Here is a 25167-nt window from a genome sequence, read left to right on the forward strand (position 1 = left end):
TCTGAATGAAAGACTAGCAGTAATTTTCTTCTCCAGGATAGTATTCTTCTCATTGCCATATGTAAATATTTAAATGAGGCACACATTTAGTTTAAGTGATTATGTAAATTATCTGAAATTTTCTTGAAGGTGACATAGTCCTAGTTTTTGTTGAGTGATTTATTTTTGATAAAACAGTAGATGATTTTATGGCACAAACATGGTCTAGGTTTAATTAATGCAGTGAACATTTTTGGAGCACTTGTGTGTTAGTGTGCAAGATTTTAGGGATAAAATGGAGGGTCATGGTCTCTGTCCTCAATATTCACAATTTATAGAGATGCAAATAATTTGAGTTGCAATAGTTAAGTGCTCTAATAAGAAATAGATACCAGGTGTTGATGGTGGAGCAGTAAGTTTCTACCCATGCTAATAGGAATTCTCCCTTGCAGAATTAGGGAAGACCTGAGAGGAAGTAGTATTTAAATTGAAATTTGAAGGAGTGGAAGTTGGTTAGCAGACGAGGTAAGAGAGATGAATAGCACATAGAGTTGAATTAGTCTGCTCAGACTGCCATAAACAACAGACATTTATTTTTTCACAGTTCTAGATGTTAGAAGTCCATGATCAAGGTGCTGACAAGTTTGGTTTCTGGTGAGGTTTGTCTTCCGGGTTTGTGGACAGCCACCTTCTCACTGTGTTCTCACATGACCTTTCTTGAGTGCTTTCACTGTGGGAGAAAGTGCTCTCTGGCATCTTTTCCTCTTCTTCCAGGGGCACCAGTCTCATCAGACTAATGTCCTATTCTTATGACCTTGTTGAACTTTAATTACCTTCCTAAAGGCCCTATATCCAAATACAATTATATTAGGAGTTAGGACTTCAATATATGAATTCTGGGTGGGGGCACAATTGAATCCATAACATACATTAACTTAGGGTCTGAAATTAACCTGGAATATTTGAAGAATGACATTTAAAAAAATGTGAATTTAAATGAAACACTGCTCTGCTTCAGTACAAAACAAAACAAAACAAAACAAAATACTGCTCTGCTTCAGACATTTAAAGTGTTTGTGTGGACGAGTGACAGGCCATGATATTAGCCGGGTTGGCAGATTCTGGGTCTTATATACAATGTTTAAGAAATTTTGAGTTTTATCCTGCTGAGAGACAATGAAGATGTATATGTATTGTATGTGTAAATATACATGAATTTGTTTTAAGAATTGCAACACTATGAAAGATGATACATTGGAAGGGACATTTGGGAGTTGGGTTGGAGAAGTGAAATATAAATGGAAGAAAGGAAGACCAGTTAAGTAACCACTGTAATAATTGAGGTAAGAGATGAGGATCTGAATTAGAGTACAAAGAGAGCAGAGAGGATGAAATAGATAAGCTATTTGGAAGATAAATAGGACTTGGTGATTGAGTGTAGGAGGTGAAAATCCTGTTTTCAATTCTGCTGAATTATTTCAATTCCATATCTACTGAAATTGAAATAATTCAGTCTTTCCTTTGTCTCTTCCTGAAGGAATAATCTGTATTAAGATAATTCAGTGAGTCAGATTGGGTATAAAATATTTTTACTAAAATATTTTCAGTTCTACTGTTTTCCAGTTCTACTGTTTTCAAGAGCCTAAGGGGAATTTTTGATCTTACAAAGCTCTAGTTCTGATCTTGATCTAATATTGTGTGTCTTTGAAATCTGAGGTTCTCTGTATTCATTTTTTTGAGAGGGACTGAGATTAGAAATTATCTATACCTTTCCAGCACACAAATCTTATTACTGTAAGTCTCCTTAGCCAAGAGTTGATCGTTTCTTAGTGTCATCACCATTTAGCAAATGCCTGATAATCTTATTAACTGCTGTCTCCTCATCAAAACTGATATATTCTATATTCCAGACTCATCTGACTTCAATTGCCTTTTCATTTGTTAGGAAGTATTCCTTTTTTTTTTTTTTTTATAGACCTTTGTCCACAGAGCTGATATTTGGCCATTGAACTCTGCTTTGCCCCTTCTAGTTGTTAAAAGGTTGAAATGCTTCCCTATCAGTCAGCTGCTGCTCCGCCTTCCTGAGTCTTCTTACTCCACCACCCTAGGCCCATGTGAAGGATAAGGCCTGGTTCAGTAGGGTCTAACAGAATTGAGGCCAGAATCTGTGTCAGTGGGTTGGTGCCTTTACCATATTGGTTGTTAAATGTTTTGAGTATTATTGCTTCAGAGTATCTACACATACTTAATTGTAATTCTTGTGAATTCTGCTTATGAATCTTTTATGTTTATGTGAAAAAACTTTACGTCTATTTCTTAGATTGTACAAAGCTGGTGGCAAGGCCGTTAAGGAACCTGTTTTGGGTTTATGCTTTTGTTACTCCTTCTAGTTCCTACCTAAAATAATATTAAGTGCTAAAATGTTACCTTTCTACTGGATTTCTTAAAAATAAGTATTTTCTTGAAGTTGTTATGATAGTAATTTGGGTCATTTAACTTTTTTTTTTTTTTTTGGTCACATAGTTTTCTCTGGTATTTTTTCTGTGTTAAATATTTGAATTGTTAAAGAGCCCAGTTAGGAGTTTGAGTATGAAAGTATCATCAAGAGCAAGAGTTACTTTTTTTTCCTACCACTGAACAGAACCTTTGATCAACTAAAACTGAGATAGATACTGAATATTCTAAGTATGAATGCTATTTTTCAGATTACAAATACTTATTTCTATATTAGTAGTACTATAGATGATTTTTTCCAACATAGCTTTTTTTCAAATCATGAAATTGGTTATTCCCAGCTAAAAAGTTTAAAATATAGGAACATGTTGGATACTAATGGGTTTTTAAATCCTCCACTCTCTCTCTATTGCATTTTCAAGCCTCACTGGAAATGATCTGGTTCTTCCTCACTTACTAAATATAGAAATAATATAAGAGTTTTGTTTTTATTTTTGTTTTTTTTGATTCTGCCATACTACTTTTGTTTAATTGTTTTTGATTTAATAGACAGGGCAACAAATAATCAACTTTTTGCATTTATTGCTCTATCCCTGTGAGTAATCACTTTTCTCTCCAAAAATGGTGAGAAATAAGTCTCCAAGATTAAGAAAAGTGTAGTAAATTAATGCAAATGCAAATAGTTACATATTTAAATAAACTCTTGACATGCTTTAATGCATTCATCTTTTTATAAGAATATAAAGTATCAGTAGTACCAAGGAGTAAAGTTTTTTAAAATAAAAATTATAATAATTATTTTTTTCTACTTGCATACATTATCAGAACAGATATCTTAATGTATTGTTGAACTTATTCAGTATTTCCTCTTTACAAAAGAGGATATAGATCTTAACTGCTTTGCTTATAATTAAAATTAGGTCGGAAAGTAGGTAGTATTAGAGTTACTTGTTATATGCCTCTTTGATTCTCCACATGTACAGTCTAAGGGTTACTCAGTGCTTTTTGCCTTAATCTCTTTATTATCTTCTTGTTTCTGAGCTTGATAATAAAGTGACTATACTCCCGCCCCTTCCTTCCTCCCTCCCTCCCTCCCTCCCTAACAGCCATTCCAGTGGGTACGAAGTGGTATCTCGTTGTTCTTTTGATCCCTCCTTACGTTTTCTCCCAAACTAAGCTCCTAGAGCAAGTCCTAGGAAGCTAGCTATCTTTGTTATTTCCATGCCCCCCTTCAGCTGTGGATTGAAAAAAAATAGAAACTGCTTTCATTATATATATTGGGTAGAACCTTGCAAGATATAGAAAAACACTAAAAAATAAAAATAAAAATCATTCCTAATCCCACAATGAGATATTTATGGTTTATTTTGGTATATTTCCTTTTTTTCTATTCATATAAATATATCAAAATCATTACATATATTTATATTCAGTTCTCCTGATTTACAGAGGAGATTCTTAACCTTTTTTATGCCATGGACCTATTTGACTATCTTTAGCCTATGGCTTCTTAAAATATTTTGGAATGCAAAAAATAAGTAGGATTACAAAGAAAACTAATTATACTGAATACAGTAATAAAACTATTGTAACTGATTTGTGATATAGTAAACACATAGGTAAGAAACTTCTCACACTCTCTATATGATACAGATTTGATTTGCTAATTCTTTTTGGGGGAAGGGTGATCTTTGTTTAAAAAAATTACTAAAAATTGAGATTCCGCCACATTTACTTTTATTTGATCTTTTATCTTTAAAACCATTAATCAGAGTTATTTTCTCCTTTATAGTGCTTTTGTTCCATTGAATGTTCCCAATAACAAAAATTCTACAGAGTGGGAAAAAGTGAAGTTCCTGTTTGAAGAACTTGGGAGTAGTCGTAAGTATTCTTTTAAAAAAAAAAATCCATAATAATTTATATTTCATGACCCTTGGGACTTTTTTTCAGTAGCCTGTTTTTATAACCCGTTTTTAAGAATTTAATGGCACAATCCTTTTAACTTGTGGTTAAAAGTATGCTAGACGCATTAGGAGCTTTATGCTGTTAAGATGCACTTTTAGACATCACTTTTAGACTAGCTATTATGTAGCAAGTCTCTTGACTTCATAAAATTACTTCGTTGAAAAGAAAATATAATCTTCAAAGTACTTGAGCAGTGAAGATCTTATAATTTCTATGTAGTCTTTACTTCACTTTAGATAATATAGAATCATATATTAAAGAAATGTGCTAGACATATTGGTTTTTATTTTTAATTTTTAACTAATGAGAAAACCCTATATTGCTGTTTGATCATGATTAAGTCATCTTTTATGTGGAATGTAATTTACAGAGGTATCATGTGAATGAAATAATACTATATTATAAATTTATCTCAAATAATTTTGGAATTGTTTTTCCAGAAACTTTTTCTAACTTAATCAATATGACCGAGGTTTTTAGAGGAAAAGAAAATAGGCTCAGGAGGTTACGTTAAGAAAGTTGTTTAATCATTGACAAATACAGTTGGCATTAGAAACTGATCTTAAATAAGAATGTATACTTATTACTCAGAATTTTTTGTGCATTTGAACATATAACTTTTTTTTTCAAAGAAATCTTGAATAATTATTTTATAAACATGCTGAGAATTTTTTTTGCTTTCGTATTTATTCTTTTTAACAGGTACTCTACATCCTTTGATCAACAGTTCTTTCTCTTTACTCAGATATAATATTAAACAGTGATTAAATTAAGTCTTAGAATCTTGGCTATATAACTTCTTAATTTTCTTGCTTTCCACTTAAGATTTCAGTAAATTGGTCCATTAATATCTTGCTGATACTAGCAAGAATAAGGATAGTAGGCCTGGCATCTACTAATACTAAGTTGTCGGGATTTATGCACCTGATCCTATTGCTGAGAAATAAGTTGCTTCTTTTCTTGTGGTTAAATTTTTTAGGTCTCTTGAGTTATTATTCCTCTGCCCTAACCCTTATAAATTAACTACTCTTTTGAGTATTAGTATAACTTGAATCATTGATTATGTAGGTAGCATTATTCTAATTTCTGTAATCCATTCTTTTTAGTCTTAACATTATTTTTTCTTTAAATCTCAAACCTTAAACACCATATCCTAGAGTACATTTTGCTTATCATTATTAGTAATTTTAACTTTTTTGATTGGCTAAATATGTTAGCATAATACTCTATTTTATCAATTTTAAGGTTCATATTTTTCACATTTTTATCTCTGATTTGAGTGTGTATTTTATAAGTGATTAGTACCTTAAAGATGCTATCAGCCAAGAGAGGCCTCTCCTAATCGTATGAACACTTTCTGTTGATAACGTTAGTAAGATTGAGAAAGTAACAGCATCAGTGTCTTTGATTTGATAAATATAGTATTATAGTTTTATAAAATTAAAGCTTAAAAATTTGCCTTGTATAATTTGTGAATTTGTTAATATGTTCTCTTCAAGTGTTATTTAAAACTGAGATGTGGGTTTTAAGAAGATAGTTTATTCTAGTAGTATTATTTATGAAAAGATTAATATTGATATATTAAGTTAATAAAAAATTATATTTGGTTCCACATGACGTGCATTTAAACTAGATCAATACAGGTCCAGTATGACCTTTATTAAAACTAGAAAAATTAGTATTACTCCCATTTAAGAACATTCAAATTTGCATAGTATTTCATTGCATAATTTAGTATATTTATTTAAAAGTGTCACCCCTGCTCCTTATTCATTGGCTTTCATTTAAATAATTTCTGAAATCTAATTTATTAACATAGTTTTTCTGTTTTGGCGTTATGTTTCATTCTATTTTCTGTTTGTTTCCTTTTTTATTTTTAATTCTGCCAAATGGGCAGGTTAGCTTTCAAATTAAAGAGTAAAATAAACTCTCTTAGGATTTTAGTTTTAGACTATATATTAAAAATTTATCATTAAAATTTTATTTGAAAATTAAGTATACAGAAACTAGGAGTATTGAGAGGAGAAAGAAGGGAGAGTCAAGGTCAATGGCTTTCCTATGTAATATTATTTCTCAAGGCATGCCATTGAGAAAGACTAGGAAATTTTTTTGCTACCTTTTGAGCATCTAATATTTTGCTGATTTCATTTTAGGCTCAATAATTAGGCAGCAATTTTCCTCTTGAATTTTAAGAGGTGTAAGAAAGAACATCTTAGTCTGAAAGATCTTTTACAAATCAATATGTGAAGAGTCTTTTAAATTCCCTTTTTTTCCACATGGAGTTAGCACTTCAAGGTCGAGGGAATACATATCAGTTTAAACTTTCAAAATGCATAACAAACCCAGTTTTTACACTTTATATTGATTTGCTGCATATAAACATTTGAATAGTATATATGTACATTTTTAGCAGTATTTTTTTTTCCTTTGCAGATGGTTTAGCTGCCTTGTCGTTTTCCATTAGTTCTCTGACCTTGATTGGAATGTTGGCAGCTATAACTTACACTGTAAGTATACTGGTGGTAATTGAGTTAAAATTAGAGAATCACTTTATGAAGCAAGTTTTTAATCTTATATATTCAATTTTGTTCTATTTTCCTCTTTAATATTTTAGTGCTTTCATCTTCATTTTTCTTGAGTTTTCTTTACTTAGGAGGAGGATTAATTTCGAACTGCTTAGACAGTTATTTCATCTGTATTTAGAAATTTAATATTCAGAAACAAAAACAAATGTTATAACTTATGAATCTTGAAGGTGTTTATATACCTTGCAATAATAGATTTAGTGATTTATAAGCATATTAGGATGCTGAAGCGTAGATCAATATCTGTTACTGATTCAGAAGATTTATCCTACTTGAGAATATAAGGTTTTTAAAATCAGATATTTTTTAAGTTGATATTTCTCTAGTATATATAATCCAAACTTATACTCTCAGAGACTTTTGATTTTTTCTTTTCAGTCTTTCTGGAAATGGTAAAATATGAATTATAATAAACTGGCAAACTTGCGTACACACTGCTCTTTTTTTTGCTCAAATTATAAAGGAAAAGCCGTAATAAATGCTTCTTTACCTGTCTCCTGAAAGAGTTTTGCAAGGAGCTTTAAAATATCTAAGACTTTTTAATGGAGTTTATGTTTAGGACATTATTGATTCTTACAATGATGGAAGATAATTGGTTATGTGGAAAATCTTTTCCAATAGGATCTAGTTTTGTTACATAATCATTTAAGTGTCTCATATATAATAAAAGGAATCTAAAATACATGCATTTTGATATCTTTCTGTTATTTGGGTACTCAGTTTTATTACCATTTTTGTTTTTTGCATGTATTTCTACACAAGGAATTTACTATCTGATATCAGTGGGTAATTATCCTATCTCACAGAGTGTATGTACAGCATATGAGCTGTTTTTTAAGAAGCAGTCACCAGTTTATAACAAATTAGGAGTTAGATCTGGACACTAATTGCTGTTCTATGTCAGATCTGTTATGCTGATCTTGGATTTGTCTTTTAACCTTCCTGGGTCAGTGTCTTCTCCATTAAATGGTAATAGAAAAATTCTCTTAGGGGTTTTTGAAGGTCAAATGATATCGTTTGTAAAAGTGCTTTGAAAACTATAAGGGAAATAAATATGTAGCAGTGGATGAAAGATTAGTCAGAAGAAAAATATGGAAAACAGGAAGCCAACCTGTAAGGTCAACATCTAGAAGGGTCTGAAGTTTTACCCTTCTTGCAGCCTATTACAGTTTCATGGATGTTGACTGAAGAGACAAAGAACTTTATATGACTTACAGCAATAGCAGTAGCCAGAGGATCAGCATTTTCTTGTGCCAGTTCCCTGAATCCCAATTCCTGCGGAGCAATATGAAGAGTACCAGATGAGACTTTCACATAGAAGATAAACCTTGAGTTTAGGGAAGCTGAATCTTATATAATGGATAGTAAGCATGCCTGCTCTTTGTTCCAGAGGAAGAGGCCATCTTTGTCTTCCAAAGCTATTTGCTGTACAAATATCCTTGAAAAGATAGTCTGGAAAAAAAAAAAAAAAAGGTGATTAGTGCTTGGCTTTAAATATGTGCATAAATGAGACCCATGGAGAGTTGTTTCCCTATGATCAAGTGGTAAATATTATGAAAAAAATAAGGTAGTATAAGGGGATAGACAGTAGTGGAGGCTGATTCTCCTATGAAGGTCAGAAATGGCTTCTATAACATTTGAACAGAGAGCTGAGTGAACTGAAAGAACCAGCCATGAGGGAAGAGTAAATGCAAAATCCTGAGGTAAGCACAGGTATGCAGTATTCAGGTAATAGTAAGGAGGCAAAGCCAGTGTGCTAGAGCTCAGTTAACAAGGGGAAGAATGACTGAAGTTTAGATGAGTAATAGCTAGAGGCCATGTTATATAGAGCCTAATAGACCATTGTTAGGAGTTTGAATTTTATTCTGATTGAAATTAGAAACCATTGGAAAGTTTTAAATGGAAATGTAATAGAATCTAATACTGCAACAGTATTACTCTGGTGGCTCTGAATTAAATAAACTGTGGAGTGACAAGGGGGAGTGAGAAAATAGGTGAAATTATTAAAAATCTTTGAAAGAGATTTTCCTGTAGAAACAATATAATTCTAAAGATATGTATTTCAAACTAATATTTTATATTCAAATTTAAACTGTGAAAATTATCATTAAGTAATCAGTTAAACCAAATAATTATACTGACTTAGTTAAGATATCCTTAGAAGAGCTTTAGCTTTCTAGAAGGCAGAGGGTTGAACTGAAGAACACTGATAAAACAATCGGAGAACCTTATGATGATGGGTCTGAGACTGGGAACCAGAAAGACAGGGAAGAAATGCTGCATAGGTAGGGAGGTGCCACTTAAGGTCTATGACCAAGGGAGAGGGTCCAATGTAATAGTATATTAAGGTCAAACTGCCTAGGAGTTATACATTTTCTTTAAGTAGCATAAGTAATAAAATTATGATATTTGGTGGAGAGGCTTAAATGTGGATCCCTTTTAAATCCATGGGTCCTTTGAATACTTTACCATATAAATTTACTCATCTCTAAAGTGGGAAAAATATTTAATATGGTTGTAAAGATTTAATCAAACAATTTACTAAGTCTTGGAATATATTGGCCACTCAATAGTTATTGGTAGCTTGAATTATTGAATATTCACTTTCATATAGTTCAAACTATAGTTCCCACCTATTTCCTCTTGCAGGAAAAGTAAACCAGATGCTAACAATTGTATCATATCAGAGAGAATGTGTATTGCAGAAAGATAAGTCAAAAAGGCATTCACAGTTGGATGGTGGTTACTTGGGTGTGTGTGGATGGAGATAAACATCTTTTAAATAGCACTGCAAGATATGCTCAGAAAATTCAGTGGGAGAATGTTTTGCTTCCAAAGCAGTCTGGCCTGGCCAGTTTTACTGCCTATTGTATAAAGAGAGGAAGAACGGTGGGATAGAGGAGACCCTGTTTAAACAGGCAGCAAGATGTGTATAGCTGAGCACTAGTCATGAGTGTGAGCCTTTATGTAAAATCTAATACCTGAACCCTAGCCTCCCCATATGTAAAAATCGGCCAATAATACTCAAACTTTATTAAAAACTAGTTGAAAATCAACTGTTTATAGATAAGTGGTTTTATTGTAGTTAGGTGGTTAATAGTACTAATTATCATATTTGCTTGCAAATGCAAAATGTTCTAACTTGTTATAGAAAAGCCTGAGAATTGGGCTTTTCAGGTGGAGCATGGAAAAGAGTATAGTACATATTAATGGGAAGTAGAAGTTTAATTTTAATTAAAGTACCCAAATTGGGAAGTTAATACTTAGTGTACTTTGACCCCGAGTACAAAGAATTATTAAAGGTAAAATAATGTCTGTTATAGCAACGGTCCCCAACCTTTTTGGCACCAGGAACTTGTGCTCCCATGAGAATCTAATGCCTGATGATCTGAGGTGGAGCTTAGGAGGTGATACTAGCTAGCACTGGGCTGCGGCTGCAAACACAGATGAAGCTTTGCTCACTCCCCTGCTGCTCACTTCTTGCTATGTGGCCAGGGTCCTAACAGAGTATAGACAGCTACCAGTCCATGGTCCAGGGGTTGGGGACCCCTGTGTTATAGATTCTGTAACTGTTAGTATTAAAACTAGAATTTTTATTATGTATATGTCAGTCGAGTGTGAACTTCTTAGATATGCATTATTTACTTTAGAAATTAGTAGATTATTTAAATTTTACCAAGATTATATTCTCTGTACCATGTATTAAGGAATAGCCAAATAATTGGGCACTCAATTTTAGGAGAAGAATAATGTCAAACAACATATTAGCTTGCCTGTTGTTTCCAGCTTAAATTGAAAGGGAATCTGCTATTTTTTAAATTAAAAAAAAACTCAACAAAACATCTAGGCACAGATATTTCTGTAGATATTTTAATTTTAGTGCCATCAAGTGGGGAAATATTGAATAATGATATTTTCATAAAAAATGTAATAAGTGGACTATCAAAGTGCCTATAGAAGCAGTGACTACTAAACTTTGTTATATACACCAATCAGTAAAAAATTGAACATGTATTCTACAATGTTTATGAATTTTATTTGTGTGTGTATTTGTGTGTGACTATATATATTTTATATACAATATAAACTAATAGATTAAAGAAAATCGAAGTGATAAATTAAGGATTCAAAAATAGAAGTAAATCAAGCAGTGGTTCTCAGTAATCTTTGAAACAGATGTCCCCTTTATAAGTCAAATTTCTCAGCCTTCTATATGATACTATGTTTCATTGAGTCCATGACACTGATTGTAAGATGCACTTGTATTTTATGTGTCACTATAAGGAAAAAAATCCTTGCTCATGCTTTCTTATCATTTTTAATTTTGTTTTAAGTGAGAGAACTTTAGTCTTACGTACATACTTAAAAAAATCGTACCACTCTTCATACAAAATGAGAAAAGTATAGGTGAATTAAGTTGAAAAGGTATTCCTAAAACTTCACATGCGGGATCTGAGTCTTCTGAATCACTCTTTTGAATTAGTTATTCATGTCCATGTTTTACTATACAAGATTGTCTTTTATGCTATCAAGAGAATGGCTTTTCTTGAGAGCGACACTCTTGTCTCTGGGATTTTCTTTGAAGCTGCTAACACACCCATTGTGTAAATTTGAGCTGTTTTTGTTGCTTTTAGGTTGTTTCTGTACTTTTGCATTTAACTGAGTAGCAAAATGCAAAATGGCTTCTACTTTGAGTATATTTCCTTTCTTAAGCTCATAAATTACTTGACTGTTGCTTTGCAAGAAAATATAGAATTATACTCATTGTTCCAGTGAATATTTATTTACTTATTTGCTCTTTTGTTTATTTCTCTTTACACATTAACTTTTTGTTTCAATGTCAAATCATAGTACTATCTTATAAGATATTTTAAGTGGCAGTTAAACTCAATAGTTGTACCAAGAATGCATGTAACTCAGCCAAAGAAGTAACTATTGTAACCATCTATGACCAAATCTGTGAATGTACAGTTAGTGACACTATGGCATGACTTCTGCCTAGTTAATGGCTTATAAGATGCATCTAAATTTCACTGATGTTAAATGTATGAAAATACATGTATCTTAGAATCAATGAATATTTGAAAGGAAAATCTTTATTGAGTACATGTTAAATGAATTGTTTTCATTAGTCATAAAGGAATACATGTCCTTGAATAATAGGTGTTACAAATATATGCAAGATACTTAGTTTAAAGGCAGTACTCTGATCATTTGCAGTAATCCAAGGCTTACAGGTTGGAAACTCTCATCCTCGATACAGGAGAGATATGTAGGGACAAGGAGCTGTTTCAAACTGAGCAGTATAAAAAGGTGGTACAAATGTTTGTAGTTTGCATATATTCTTTCAAAACATTTAGAGTTTTAAAGATGGTGATTTATTTTCGGTAGTTGAAAAAAAAGATGGAAGCAATTATAGGCAACCTAAAAGCATTTTAAATCTTTTTTAGCCTTGTTGATTTTCTAGTAATTCACTAGAGGGCAGTAGCAAGCAATAAAAGTTTTGTGTCTGAAAATGATGGTCTTCATATATTTTTTTCAAAGAAGTCTGAGGTTAAATTCAAAAGACTGTTGTTTAAAGATCTTAAAGTTGTATTGATGAAATGTTTTATAGAATGTGTTTTTGAAGCTTATTGTAATCTAAATATTATGGTTACATTTCCTGATGATCATTGAAATTTAAATAAATGTGATCTAAAAACAAGCTAAAAGCTAGGTAACCAAAACAATGACTTTCTTCTTGCTTTCTTCAGACAATTAAAAATTTGCAAAAAGATGGTGTATTCTAGTCCCATGTTATCGCAAGATATTACCAAGGACTTATTTTTACTTTCTAAAATCTTTTACATTACACTATTTAGGAGTTCAGTTCAGCTCTTCTAATAAATATATACATTTCATGTAAGAAAATGAGTTCATTTTCTTATATAAAGAACTCTTTCTTATAAATAAAGAACTCTTTTTAAATGATTTTTGGCTAAATATTATCTTCTTAGAGGAATTATTTTGTTAATTTAATAAATGTTTGTTCTGAAATAAAGATAGGAGAAAGAAGAATTGAGACTAGTCCTTACACACCAAATAGTCTACTGCAGTTGTTACGAGTGTGACTGAGGAATCTTTATTTTTAAGACATTGTCAAGTGATTCTGATTAGCCAAATTTGGCAGTGATAAAACAAATATTCACACCAATAATGGTAATGTACAATGTTATGTATTATGATTGTGTTATAAGCAAAGCACATTTACAAATCAAGGAGGGTTTTCCAGACATGTTGTAATTAAGCTGAGACCTGAAGGGCACTGAAATTTGCTAATAAAGTAGGGTGAGAAAGTAGGCATTCTAGGTGAGGGCACTGTATGTACTTAAGTATAGATGCTTGAGAAAGCCCGTAGTAGTATAAAATTGGAGTGTTTTAAGAACAGTGAACAATTCAGAGGCATGAGATAAGATAAGGTTGGTAGGGATCAGGTCATGAAGGGCTTTGTATGCCAGGATGAGATAATTGGAGTCTATTCACAGGACCAATAATTCTACCTCTCATTGAAACACAATACTAAAAACTTTTCAAACAATCTTAGGTGAAATTCTGATATGTAAAGTAGAAGAATGAAGTAGAATTGCTCTGGAAAAGTACCAGTAGGTCTCTGCATCACTATTTGCCTTCTATATCCCATAGTAGCCCAAAGACACTTACACAGAACCCTAGGAACTCCTCCCAGAGCACTTTGAAAACTACCCTTGTTAGTCCTGGAGAATCTTAAAGGATGTTAATTGGAGGAATGGCATAATCTGACTTGAGTGTTAGAGGGAGATCACTTCAGAAACAGTGTGAAAGATGGATTTGTAGAAAGTGAGACCAGCAGACCAGTGCAGAGAAGTTAGATGACCTTGCATTTTGATGATGGACACTAAGGGCCACATTGTTAATATTGACTAGAGCAACAGCTTTCTTAGGAAATAGTATTAAGTACTGAGGTTAGTATATTTAAGGATTCAAATCTATCCAACACAAAATAACAAGCATTGGAGTAAAATAAGCCTAGTTTGTAGGTGTTTGGGAGGACAGGGAAATATACTTGGGTTTAAACTGGGTTTAACAAAATATTTTTGCCTTGGTATTTGGTTGTAAAAAGCAACGTGATACTGTATTTGTCGAATGATATGCAAGTGTGGGGAATTGGTAAATAATCATATAATACCACATACTCATCAGACTCTTAAGGTGTGTTACTTTTTTTAAAATAAAAAAATGTTTAAAAGTAGAACTGCTGAAACAATCAAATAGATCAAAATGATAATAAGGACAGAAAAGTCCTGTAAAGAAGGGAGCTATGGGATACTTTGGCTCCCATAGGCTTTTTTTCTTTACATTTATAGTGTCTTGATATAAAATGTAATGTTCAAAATGTAAAATTTAAACCTGATTATGTTTTTTTCTTATATTTTACCAAGGTCATTACAAGTATAAATTTGACAAGAATTCAGTTAATTAGAAGAAAATCACTCTACTTTGTCCGTATTACATTTTCTTCTAATATAAACAGAATTCTTCCCACTTCTCTCTTTTTTGGATAGGAAAATTAGGAAAACATTAACTTATGCTTTAACAGTGTATAAAATTCAAGATTTTAAGTATTTCTCCTTTAGCAAATGTAAGGATTTGCATATTGGATAACAATTTCAGCTAGTTAATTGCCTAAATGTAACAAGATATAGAGTCGATATTACTTGATAGGACTAGTTCATTTCTGGGATTTCCTTGTAGTCATGCTCCTGGTTCGTATTCTTCCATAATTAAAAAAAAACCAGTGTATCAGAATTTATGCTTTGTTATTTGAGTTGTGGTTTAATCATTGTTTAAAGGAAACTCAGTGAAGAATATTAAAGTAATTAAAATTGACGCTAAAGATATTTGAGGTCATCCCGGGCGTTGACAACCAGGTAGCAGAGAGCATTAGAGAAAAAATGCAGGATCATCCAGGATATTTTGGAGTTTGGAGTAAAGCCTACAAAGTAGCATTTATCACTTCTGCCCACATTTATTGTCCTGAACTCAGTCTCACAACCCTCTATAATAGCTGGGGAGACTGGCTAAAGTAGTTTGGCTATGTGCTAATGAAAGAAAATGAAAGAAATACATAGTGTTGTATCTGCTTCAGAGCCTGTTGCTGTAACCAGGAGGTGATAGCTGTCCATTTTGCTTCTAAGGATTTAAGATCACTGATGATTTGAATAATGGTCACATGGCATTTGCCATTAATGTTTTTAATTGGTACAATAAAAAGTTATCATTTGGGACTGGCTAATGTAGAACTGAGTATTGTAAAATAATATGTTTATTCTTAGTGTTGATTAATAGTTAAAAATTAGTTGTACGAAAATATTTTAAATAGCAAAAAGATTATAAATATTTAGAATTTGTAAATAAACTATATATACACAGATAATTGGTATGTTGATCAAGTAACATGTATATTGAAACACTTACGTTTTACTGAGATTTACTATATATACTTGGAAAAAGTTATTTTTTCCATAGAAATAATTTTGTAAGTTGTTTTTAGTAGTTCACCTATCTTAACCTCTGATTAGCCTGAAGTTGTAATTTATTTCTTTATGATAAAGTATTATATTTACCTTAATTTTGCAACTTGCCCTTTGAAGAATAAGTATTATCTGTTTTGGAAATATTATTATAGCTATAACTCTAGAAGTGTAAGTGTGAAATAAACAGGAGAATTATAAACATGATTCACTCCCATATGCCATGTTCTTCAGTGAATATAGAACTACTTATTCTCTTTGTAATTATTTTTAATAACATTTTTATCTGAAAATTGTGTGTAATATGTTTAAAATAGTATTACTAAATCACATTTTAATTTTGTTCCTTTTAGGCCTATGGCATGTCAGCATTACCTTTAAATCTGATAAAAGGAACTAGAAACGCTGCTTATGAACGTTTAGAAAACACTGAAGACATTGAAGAAGTGGAACAGCACATTCAAACAATTAAATCAAAAGTGAGTGTGTATTCTTTTGTAATTGGGAAGCATAAAATTACTTTGAGCTGCTTTCTGATGTGACTTAGACATTGGCAAACACATATTTTTGACATAGAATTTTTTACAATATACCCTACAAGAAACATGCCCATACTTTAAAAAAAATTTGTCTTCTGTGAAATGTAAGGTGCTGACAGTTTGAGACTTGTCAATTAAATGTACTTATGAAAATGAATTTTTTGTTTCCTCCATCACATTCACGTAACAATAATCTTATTTATAGAACATAAGAAAAATGACATTTTCTAAATAATGCTACTAAACTAGCATAATCCTCATACAGAAACCAGCCAATAAGAACTCATAAAGAAAACTGTGACATCAGCATCATGATAGAGTAAGATGCCCTTGTCTTTTCCCTTTAATCTACAACTAGTAGAACATCTGTTATTCAACAAAAATTCCTTTGCTTGACACAGTAAGATGCCTAAGAGATCCACACATTTGTACATCTGAAGGTGGGTGGGTTGGAATGCATAGGGAGGTGGAACTGGGGAAATGGCAGGGACTTTGCTTGCAACCTGGTTCTCCCACCATGGCAGCTGAGCCCACAGCTCTGGCGCTTCACCACAGCCCCTGTGAAGGAAAGGGAAATAGCGACATTGGTCTCTTGACTTTGGCTCCCTTCCCCGGCTCCGGCAGTGCTGGTGCCATCAGAGAGCTTGGTAGCAGCAGTAGCAGTAAAGGCAGTACATGTGACTTCAGCCTCCTGGTGGTACTAGGCAGTAGTGGTGGTGGGGCTTGTGACTCCATTACCCCTGCCCCACCTTATTCTCTCACCACGATGGCAGTGCCTGAGACCTAGACAACTCTGGATGCAGTGGGGACACATGCCATTCTGGTGATTTGGGCGGTGATGCTCATGATGGTAGTGAAATCCATCATCACAGTGACACTTGTGACATCAAAGCGCCAGTGACTTGGGAGGCACGAGCAGCGCTGAAAGGGCACCTGCAACATCTCTGACAGATGTAGTGGAAGGTAGAAATTGCTGACTCTCAGATATAACTAGAGCCAGTTCAGATAAGAGAAACCAAAACCTTCTGTTGTATTGCCACCCACTAGAAAATGAGAATGGCCTTTAAATAAACAACCCGTTGAATTATTAAAAATTAAAAAAGCTGTACCTAAATAAGAAAGGTGTTCGCTATTTCAGATGTACTGGCAGGGGTACAGTCAGTCCATCAAGGACTGTGAATAATAATGATAACACAATATCATGAAAGAAAATGACAATTCTACAGAAACCAAACTCAAAGTCACAAATTGTTATGTAAATGATAGAGAATTCAAAATAGCTGTCATGAAGAAACTCAGTGAGATAGGAGAGAAATCAGAAAGGCAGTTCAGTAAGCTAAGGAGTAAAATTAATGAACAGAAGTACTTTACCAAAAAAACAAACCAAAAAAATTCTGGAGCAGAAGAACTGAATAAATGAGATGAAGAATGCATTAGAAAGCACTGGAAATAGAGCAGACCATATGGAAGAAAGAATTAAGTGAGCTACAAAATAGAAATCTAGAAATGATTCAGGTGAAAATGAAAAAATTTAAAAAAAAAACAAAACACAAAAACAAAAACCTATGAGCACTACCCATCTCCATTATAAGGGGCAACATAAGCATAATGGATATCCCGGAAAGAGAAAAGAGAGAGAAGGAAAAAGAGCCTATTTAAAGAAAAAATAGATTTGAAATTTCCAAATCTTGGGAAGGAACTAGACTTGTATTTATACATAAGTACAAGAAGCTAATAGAATACCTAATTATCTCAATGCAAAGATAATTTCTCTAAGAGAGATTAAAACTGCCAAAAGTCAGTGATAAAAAAATAATTCTAAAGGCAGCCAGGGGGAAGACAGTAACCTGAACCCCTAGGTTACTGTCCCTGATAGGAACCCCTTTCAGGCTATTATCAGATTTCTCAGCAGAAATGCTGTAGCTAAGAAAGAGTGCAATGACATATGCAAAATATTGAAAGATAAAAGTTGCAAACAAGAATAATCTATCCAGCAAAGTTATCCTTTAGATATGAAGGGGAAATAGAAGATTTCCCAATCGAACAAAAGTTGAGGGAGTTCACCACCATAAGACTTGCCTTACAAGAAATGTTAAAAGGAGTTCTTCTATTGGAAACAAAAGAGTACAAGTACACAAAACTTTAAGGTGACAAACAGAGAATCAGAAAATTGCGACTCTTATTACAGAATACAGTGTTAAATATTTAATTATAGCATAAAGGTTGAGGGGTAAAAGCATTAAAAATAATTATAGCTACTTCAATTTGGTGACAACTAAAAGGGAAGTTTATAGTAATACAGTCTTATCTCAAGAAACAAAAATCTTAAACAATCTAACCTTATACCTTAAGGAGCTAGAAAAAGAGGAACAAATGAAGCCCAAAGTCAGAAGAAAAGAAATTGTAAAAATCAGAATAGAAATAAATGCAATAAAGACTAAAAAGACAATGAAACTAAGAGCTGGTTCTTTGAAAAGATATATAAAATTGACAAACCTCTAGCTACACTCACTAAGAAAAAAAGACTAAAAATCAAATGAAAGAGAAGTTACAGTGGATACCATAGAAGTAAAAAGGATCATAAGATAATATTATGAAAGGCTATAGATACCAAATTGGACAACCTAGAAGAAATGGATAAATTCTTAGTTATACAACCTTCTTAGGCTGACTCATGAAGAAATAGAAAATCCAAATAGGCTGATCACTAGTAAGGAAATTGAAAGAGTAATCAAAAATCTCTCTCCCTAAAAAAAGCTCAGGACAAAATAAAGAACCAGTTACTCCAAAAGAAAAAAAAAAAAAAAAAACGTCTAAGACTAGATGGCTTCATTGGTGAATTTTACCAAACATTCAAAGAAGATTTAATAATTGAAAAATTGAAGAGGATGGTATGCTTTCTAACTCATTTTGCAAGGCTCATGTTACCTTGAACTAAAATCAAACAAGCACAGCACACAAAAAGAAAATTACAGGCCAGCATCTCTGATGAACACAGATGCAGAAATCCTCAGCAAAATATTAGCAAATCAAAAACAATAGTACATTAAAGGATCACACACCATGATCAAGTGGGATTTATGCCAGGAATGACTGCAAGGATGGTTTAATATCTGCAAATCAATCAACATGATACACAATATTAACAAATTTAAAAAAATTATACGATCGTTTCTGTAGATGATGAAAAAGCATTTGAAAAGATTCAACATCCATTTATTATAAAAAATCAATAAAATGGATGTAGAAGGAAAGTATCTCAACATAATAAAGACCATATATGACAAACTCAGAGCTGACATCATACTCAACAGTGAAAAACTGAAATCTTTCTACTATCAGGGACAAGACAAGCATGCCCACTCTTGCTACTTTTATTCAACATAATTGGGACCTAAGGGATTTTCTAGAACGTGGGATGTTCAGCGCTACAACCAGGATAGTCGGTTATCCTCATAATCAGAGATGTGCTAAATAGAATAACAGTATATATATTTTTTCATCCTTTAGGTGTGTTAAATTTTTACCTTTGCTAGATATTAATAAGAATTTGGGGTTAGGTATACTGTGGCAACATAAAATGTGTATAACTTTTTAAAGAAAATTAAATGTTGTGACATGTGCCTGTATACACGAGCACATACCTTTTAATAATTAAAGTTTAATCCAGCAGTTCATTTAGGAATCTGTCCTATTGGATTGTATGTATATACTTGGACCCAGGTGAATAAATATATTCATGCACATTGTTAATGCCTCCCATCTCCCGTAAAAAGAAAATGACCTATGTTAAAAAATAAGGTATTTGTTAAATTAAGATACCATGGTATAATGTAATGATGAAAAAGAATGAGGTGGATTTATCTAGCTTGAAGAATACATCTTATAAAATCAGGCTATCTCAGTTCAAATTTCGGCTCCACAGATTATGCATATACTACTACCTGTGGGCCTTATTTTCCTCATCTAATAAATCATTAATACTATTACCCACATCAAAATTTTATTCTGAATATTGAAGGAGAATAAATGTAAAAGAATAGATCAGTTTTAGGCACAAGATATATGCTCAAGAAATGTTAGCTATTATGTACAACAAAAACCATAAGTATATTTGCATATATGCATGTGTATAAATACATAAAAAATGTGTAGAAGGATATTGATCTGCTTAACAAGGATAACCATAGGAAAAGGAAGTGTCATTGGAAATGATGTTAAATGGAAGCTTTCACACTTTACTTTTTTTTAAACAAAGGGTATGTATTTATATACTTTATAACTGTTTTTCTTTTTTCAAATTAGATAATTAGTACATTGCTGGTTTTCTATCCTAGTGTTTATTTCTCTGACCAGAATTATTCTTATATTGGTTTAGTCAGTTGGCAGAGCAGACTGGGCATCCATCCTTCATTCCCTGAAGCATTCACTAAGTAGGCAGATGACTCTAGTTTGTTTTTAGTGGACCCTTAAATCAGTTTACTATTTTTCCCCCTAACATATTGAAAGCCAGCAGCAAAATAAAACTACTTCATTGTTGATATCTTTTTGATATTAGAATGTTGGTTATGGTTGAGATCTAAAGTACTGGACCCTTTTCATACTACACAGTAATATTAGTACCTGGATCTACTAGAGGGGAGTGTTTTTTTTTTTATTCCTTTCCTTTTAGAAAATACCTTTCTGTAAGGTTCCCTTTTTGGGATACAATTTGATAATACTTAATGTAGATTAAAGGAGTGCAAATTAAATATAGTCCAGTATATATAAAGTTTGGTCTCTGGATCATCATCTACTGGGAATTTGGTGGAAATGTAAATTCTAGACCCTACCCAAGATCTACTAAATCATATTTTCTTGGGGATAGGGTTTAGAAATTGTGTTTAACAAACTTTTCAGGTGATTTTTATACATGATAAAGTTTGGGAAGCAATAAGATAAGGTATGGAAGAGGATGGCTGGTTCCAGAAGAGCATGACAGTGCCGTAATGTCAAGAGATCATTATAACTGGGAATATCTTTATTAAAGGGTATTCAGGTATTGTCTTCATTATATCTCTGATTTTAGATTGAGGCTTCATTAGGATATGCTGGACAGCAATATGTTGTGTATTTGCTGAGAACCTATAGGGACATTACCTTCTATTATCTAATGTCTACATCTTAAAAATGCAGTCTCATGTAAATATTTTTCTTATCCCTTCCAATAAAATGAATGAGTTTACATTTCATCTTTTTTATACTTAGCAGTTGTCTTACTGTAGTTTATTATTGTATCCAGTTAAAGACGCTTAAAGGGTGGGAGAGTTCAAGAGGGAAAGTGTACCAGTGAAATACCATAAGAAAGGTATGTTCATGTTTACAGTAAGCATCACACAAAAATAGATGGGAATTATCTTAGGTTGGCCAAAGAAAACATGCTCGTTTGCAAATATACTTGGAGAACAAGAAAATGCTAGTTCTTAGCAATTGTTATTAAAACCTCTGCATACCACATGCTTATATTACATCTCTCCGTTGGTATTTGAACCAGGGGCTGAGAAGCATCAGTTCAGGTACACTATAACAATCATTTGACCAAAGGGAGAAAAGGGGTGGGGCCAAATATATACTAAGATAAGGGATAGAAGGAGGAATTTGGAGGTGAGAATAATTGACTAAACTACATGAAGTACCCCATAAAAAAGGTGCTTCTAAAAATAGTTCTCTCCATATAATTTTACTATATATTTAGAAAACAGATCAAGAAGTTCAGTATTAAATGTACATACATCTGCATGGATCCAGATATGTATATTGTCACATCAAAGTTGTCAGTTTTTTTCAAATTATAAATTTGTAAGGAATCATATTCAACCTAAAAAAAAATGTTCATTGCCTGATCTGCTAAATCTGATGTGTACTTTATTAAGTCCTTAATGGTAAAAAAACTTTTATTTTGTTCTGTTGTTTGCAGAGCAAAGATGGTCGACCGTTGCCAGCAAGGGATAAACGTGCCTTAAAACAATTTGAAGAAAGGTTACGAACACTTAGGAGAAGAGAGAGGCACTTAGAATTCATAGAAAACAGCTGGTGGACAAAATTTTGTGGTGCTCTGCGTCCCCTGAAGGTAATTGGAGTTTTAAAAATATGCCGTCACTCTTCTTCCTGGTTTATATAGTACCTCAGAAAGGTTGTGTTCTCCTTTCGAGATACTTTAAAGTGTGGATTTTGGAGTTAAAATAATCTGGTTTTGAATCACAGCTCTGTCGTTTGGTAGTTTGAGCAAGGTATGTAGTCTCTCTGAACTTCATTTTCTCATGTAATACAAGTATTACATGAACAAAGGTGTCGGGAAATTTAAATTAAAATATAAATAAGTAATGTAGTAGTATACTGATAGAATATTTTGCATGTTGTACTATTTATAAATTGGATATCTGGGGCTCATACTAGAATTTAGGAGCCTTAACTGAAAGTATTAGAATTTACTTTATCGTTAGACGATATGTGGCTAAAAGTATGTAAAAAGGTATTATTTGAGATGGAAGACCATTACTTTTTAGAGGGATGGGGAGAACCGTCATTCGCTAGCCTTGAATTCTTGGGACTATGATACCTACACATTAAGTACATAAACTAAATTAAGGTTGTCATAATATGACCCTGAGTCTAAAAAGTAGCTAAAACTGCTGGGCACAGACTTTCATCTGAGCCCATTCTGTTAGCTGGCATTTGAAACCCCAAGCTTGTATATTGTAAATATACAATGCAGGTTGTAATTCAGAAACTACAGTTATTGGACTGGTTTGAGGAAAGTTAGGGAAGATAAAGATAGAAAATCAGATTGAGTTCTAATGCTGCTTTATCGCCCTCTTATAATTAGAAAGGAAATGAGGAAAAATCGCTAACAGGTCACCTCAGAAAGCGCTTCTTTTTGAAAGAGTTCTTCAAAAACATACCATAACCAGTTAGTTCTATGTATCACTTTTTTCATGTTAGAATAAAATTTTTGATTCACTCTAGTTCTTCTCTCAAGGTGATTTTTCTCCATAGCACCAAAATTATGATGAAACCCTCCCCAACCTTATCTTAATTCTAAATTGTTTGTAGCGTCTTATAAATATTTATAACCTTGTCTGTAACATTAACTGCCTAGTTTTAAACATGCTCTGTTCTATTTCACTGAATATATGCTTAGAGGAATTTTTAAATCAACTTTATTAAGTGTGCAGATTGGTTTTGCCAAATGTATTTATAGAATATCCACATTACCCCCAAAAGCTACTTTCTGTCTCCCCCACTCCCTTGAGCTCAGATCCCAGACAACCACTGATGTACTTCTGTCATTATACTTTAGTTTTATCTGCTCTATAATTTTATATAAATGGAATCATAGGGTATATCATCTTTGGCTTCTTTGGCTCAGGACAATGTTTTTGAGATTTATCCATGTTGTTGCATTTTTTCAGTGGTTCGTTCTGTTTCATTGCTGAGTACCATTCCAGTGTGTGTCTATATCACAATTTGTTTTTCTACTCACCTGTTAGTGGAGATTTGAGTTATCTTCATTTGAGACTATTATGAATAATAGTGATATGAGCATTTGTGCATAAATCCTTGTATAGATTTGTTTTTTTCATTTCATTCATTTTTCTTAGGTAAGTACCTAGGGGTAGAATTGCTGGGCCTAATGTTTAATATATGTTTAAGTTTATAAGAAACTGCCAAAGTATTTTCTGAAGTTGTTGTACCATTTTGCATTCCCACAGCAGTGTAAGATTTCCAATTTCTTCATATCCTTCTCAACTCTTATAATGTAACTATAATAGTTTTCCTAATGGATGTGTTGTATCTCATTATGGTGTGATTTGCATTTTTCTGCTGTCTAATGATACTGAACATCATGTATTTTTATCAGCCGTTTGTGTATCTTCTCTAAAATGCCTGTTTAAGTCTCCTGGCCGTTTTTAAAATTAGGTTTTGTTTTATGACTGAGTTACAAAAATTCTTTATGTATTCTGGATCAGTACTTTGTCAAATATATATATTGTGAATGTCTCCTAGTTTATGGCTTGCTTTTATGTGTTCTTAACACTCGTTCAAAGAGATTTTTTAAAGCTTTTATAGCAGACATTTTCTTCTAGAAGTTTTATAGTTTCAGCTCTTGCATTTAGGTTTGTGGTCCATTTTAAGTTAATTTTGTGAAATGGTATGACTTAAGGTTCAAGGTTTATTTTATTTTCCACATGAATATCAGTACCAAATTTTGTCAAGACTACTTTTTACTCATTGAGTTTCCTTGGTACTTTTGTCAAATGAGTTGATCATATATATGTGTGAGGGTTTTTTTTGGACTCTCTTCTCCATTGATTTATATATCCTTATGCTAAAACTTGATTACTGAAACTTTAAAATCAGCCATGAAATCAAGTAGTGTAAGTTCTTCAGTTTTGTTTTCCTTTTTCAAAATTATTATAGCTGTTGTAGAACCTTTGCATTTCCATATAAATTTTAGAATCAACTCATAATTCCCCAAAACACCCACGGGGATTTCTATTGAGATTCTATCGAATCTGTAGGTAAACTTGGGGGAATTGATGATTATCTTAATGTTCCAATCCATGAACATGATATCTTTCCATTTATTTATGTTATCTTAAATTTTTCTTAGCAGTCATTCATAGTGTTAAGTGGCAAGGCCTTTTTAAAATAAATTTTAATAAATTTATCTGTAAATATTTCTTTATATTATTACAGATGCTTTTCTTTAATTTTAATTCTCAATTATTTGTTGCTAATATGTAGAAATTGTTTTTGTACATTGACCTCGTGTCATGTAACCTGGCTAAATTATTAGTTCTAGTAGCTTTATGATAGATTCCTTAGAAGTTTTTATGTACATGATCATGTCAATTGCTAAAAGACACTTTTACTTCTTTTCAGATATAACATTTTCAATTGCTTTTTTGTTCTTACTGCACTGGCCAGAACATCTAGTGCAATCATTTATCATTTATTTCTTTTGCTATATAAATTTTTCCTTCCTGAATATGGATCTCAATGTTTACTTATCTTTCCATTATCTAGCCCTAAATAGGAATAACTAGTTAGGAA

The 25167-nt window shown here is 32.4% G+C and overlaps 1 protein-coding gene across 2 annotated transcripts in view; it reads left to right on the plus strand.

Moving 5' to 3' along the window:
* LMBRD1 (LMBR1 domain containing 1) overlaps positions 1 to 25167 on the plus strand; it is a 78203-nt gene that overhangs the window by 33300 nt on the left and 19736 nt on the right. For both annotated transcript variants that reach the window (XM_006926406.2, XM_015600644.2), the window contains exons 6-9: positions 4226 to 4314; positions 6832 to 6905; positions 15886 to 16011; positions 22028 to 22180. In XM_006926406.2, the coding sequence (XP_006926468.1) occupies positions 4226 to 4314; positions 6832 to 6905; positions 15886 to 16011; positions 22028 to 22180 (442 nt within the window). The remainder of the gene's footprint in view (positions 1 to 4225; positions 4315 to 6831; positions 6906 to 15885; positions 16012 to 22027; positions 22181 to 25167) is intronic.

Source organism: Pteropus alecto, unplaced genomic scaffold (assembly GCF_000325575.1).
Source record: "Pteropus alecto unplaced genomic scaffold, ASM32557v1 scaffold7, whole genome shotgun sequence".
NCBI lineage: Eukaryota > Metazoa > Chordata > Mammalia > Chiroptera > Pteropodidae > Pteropus > Pteropus alecto.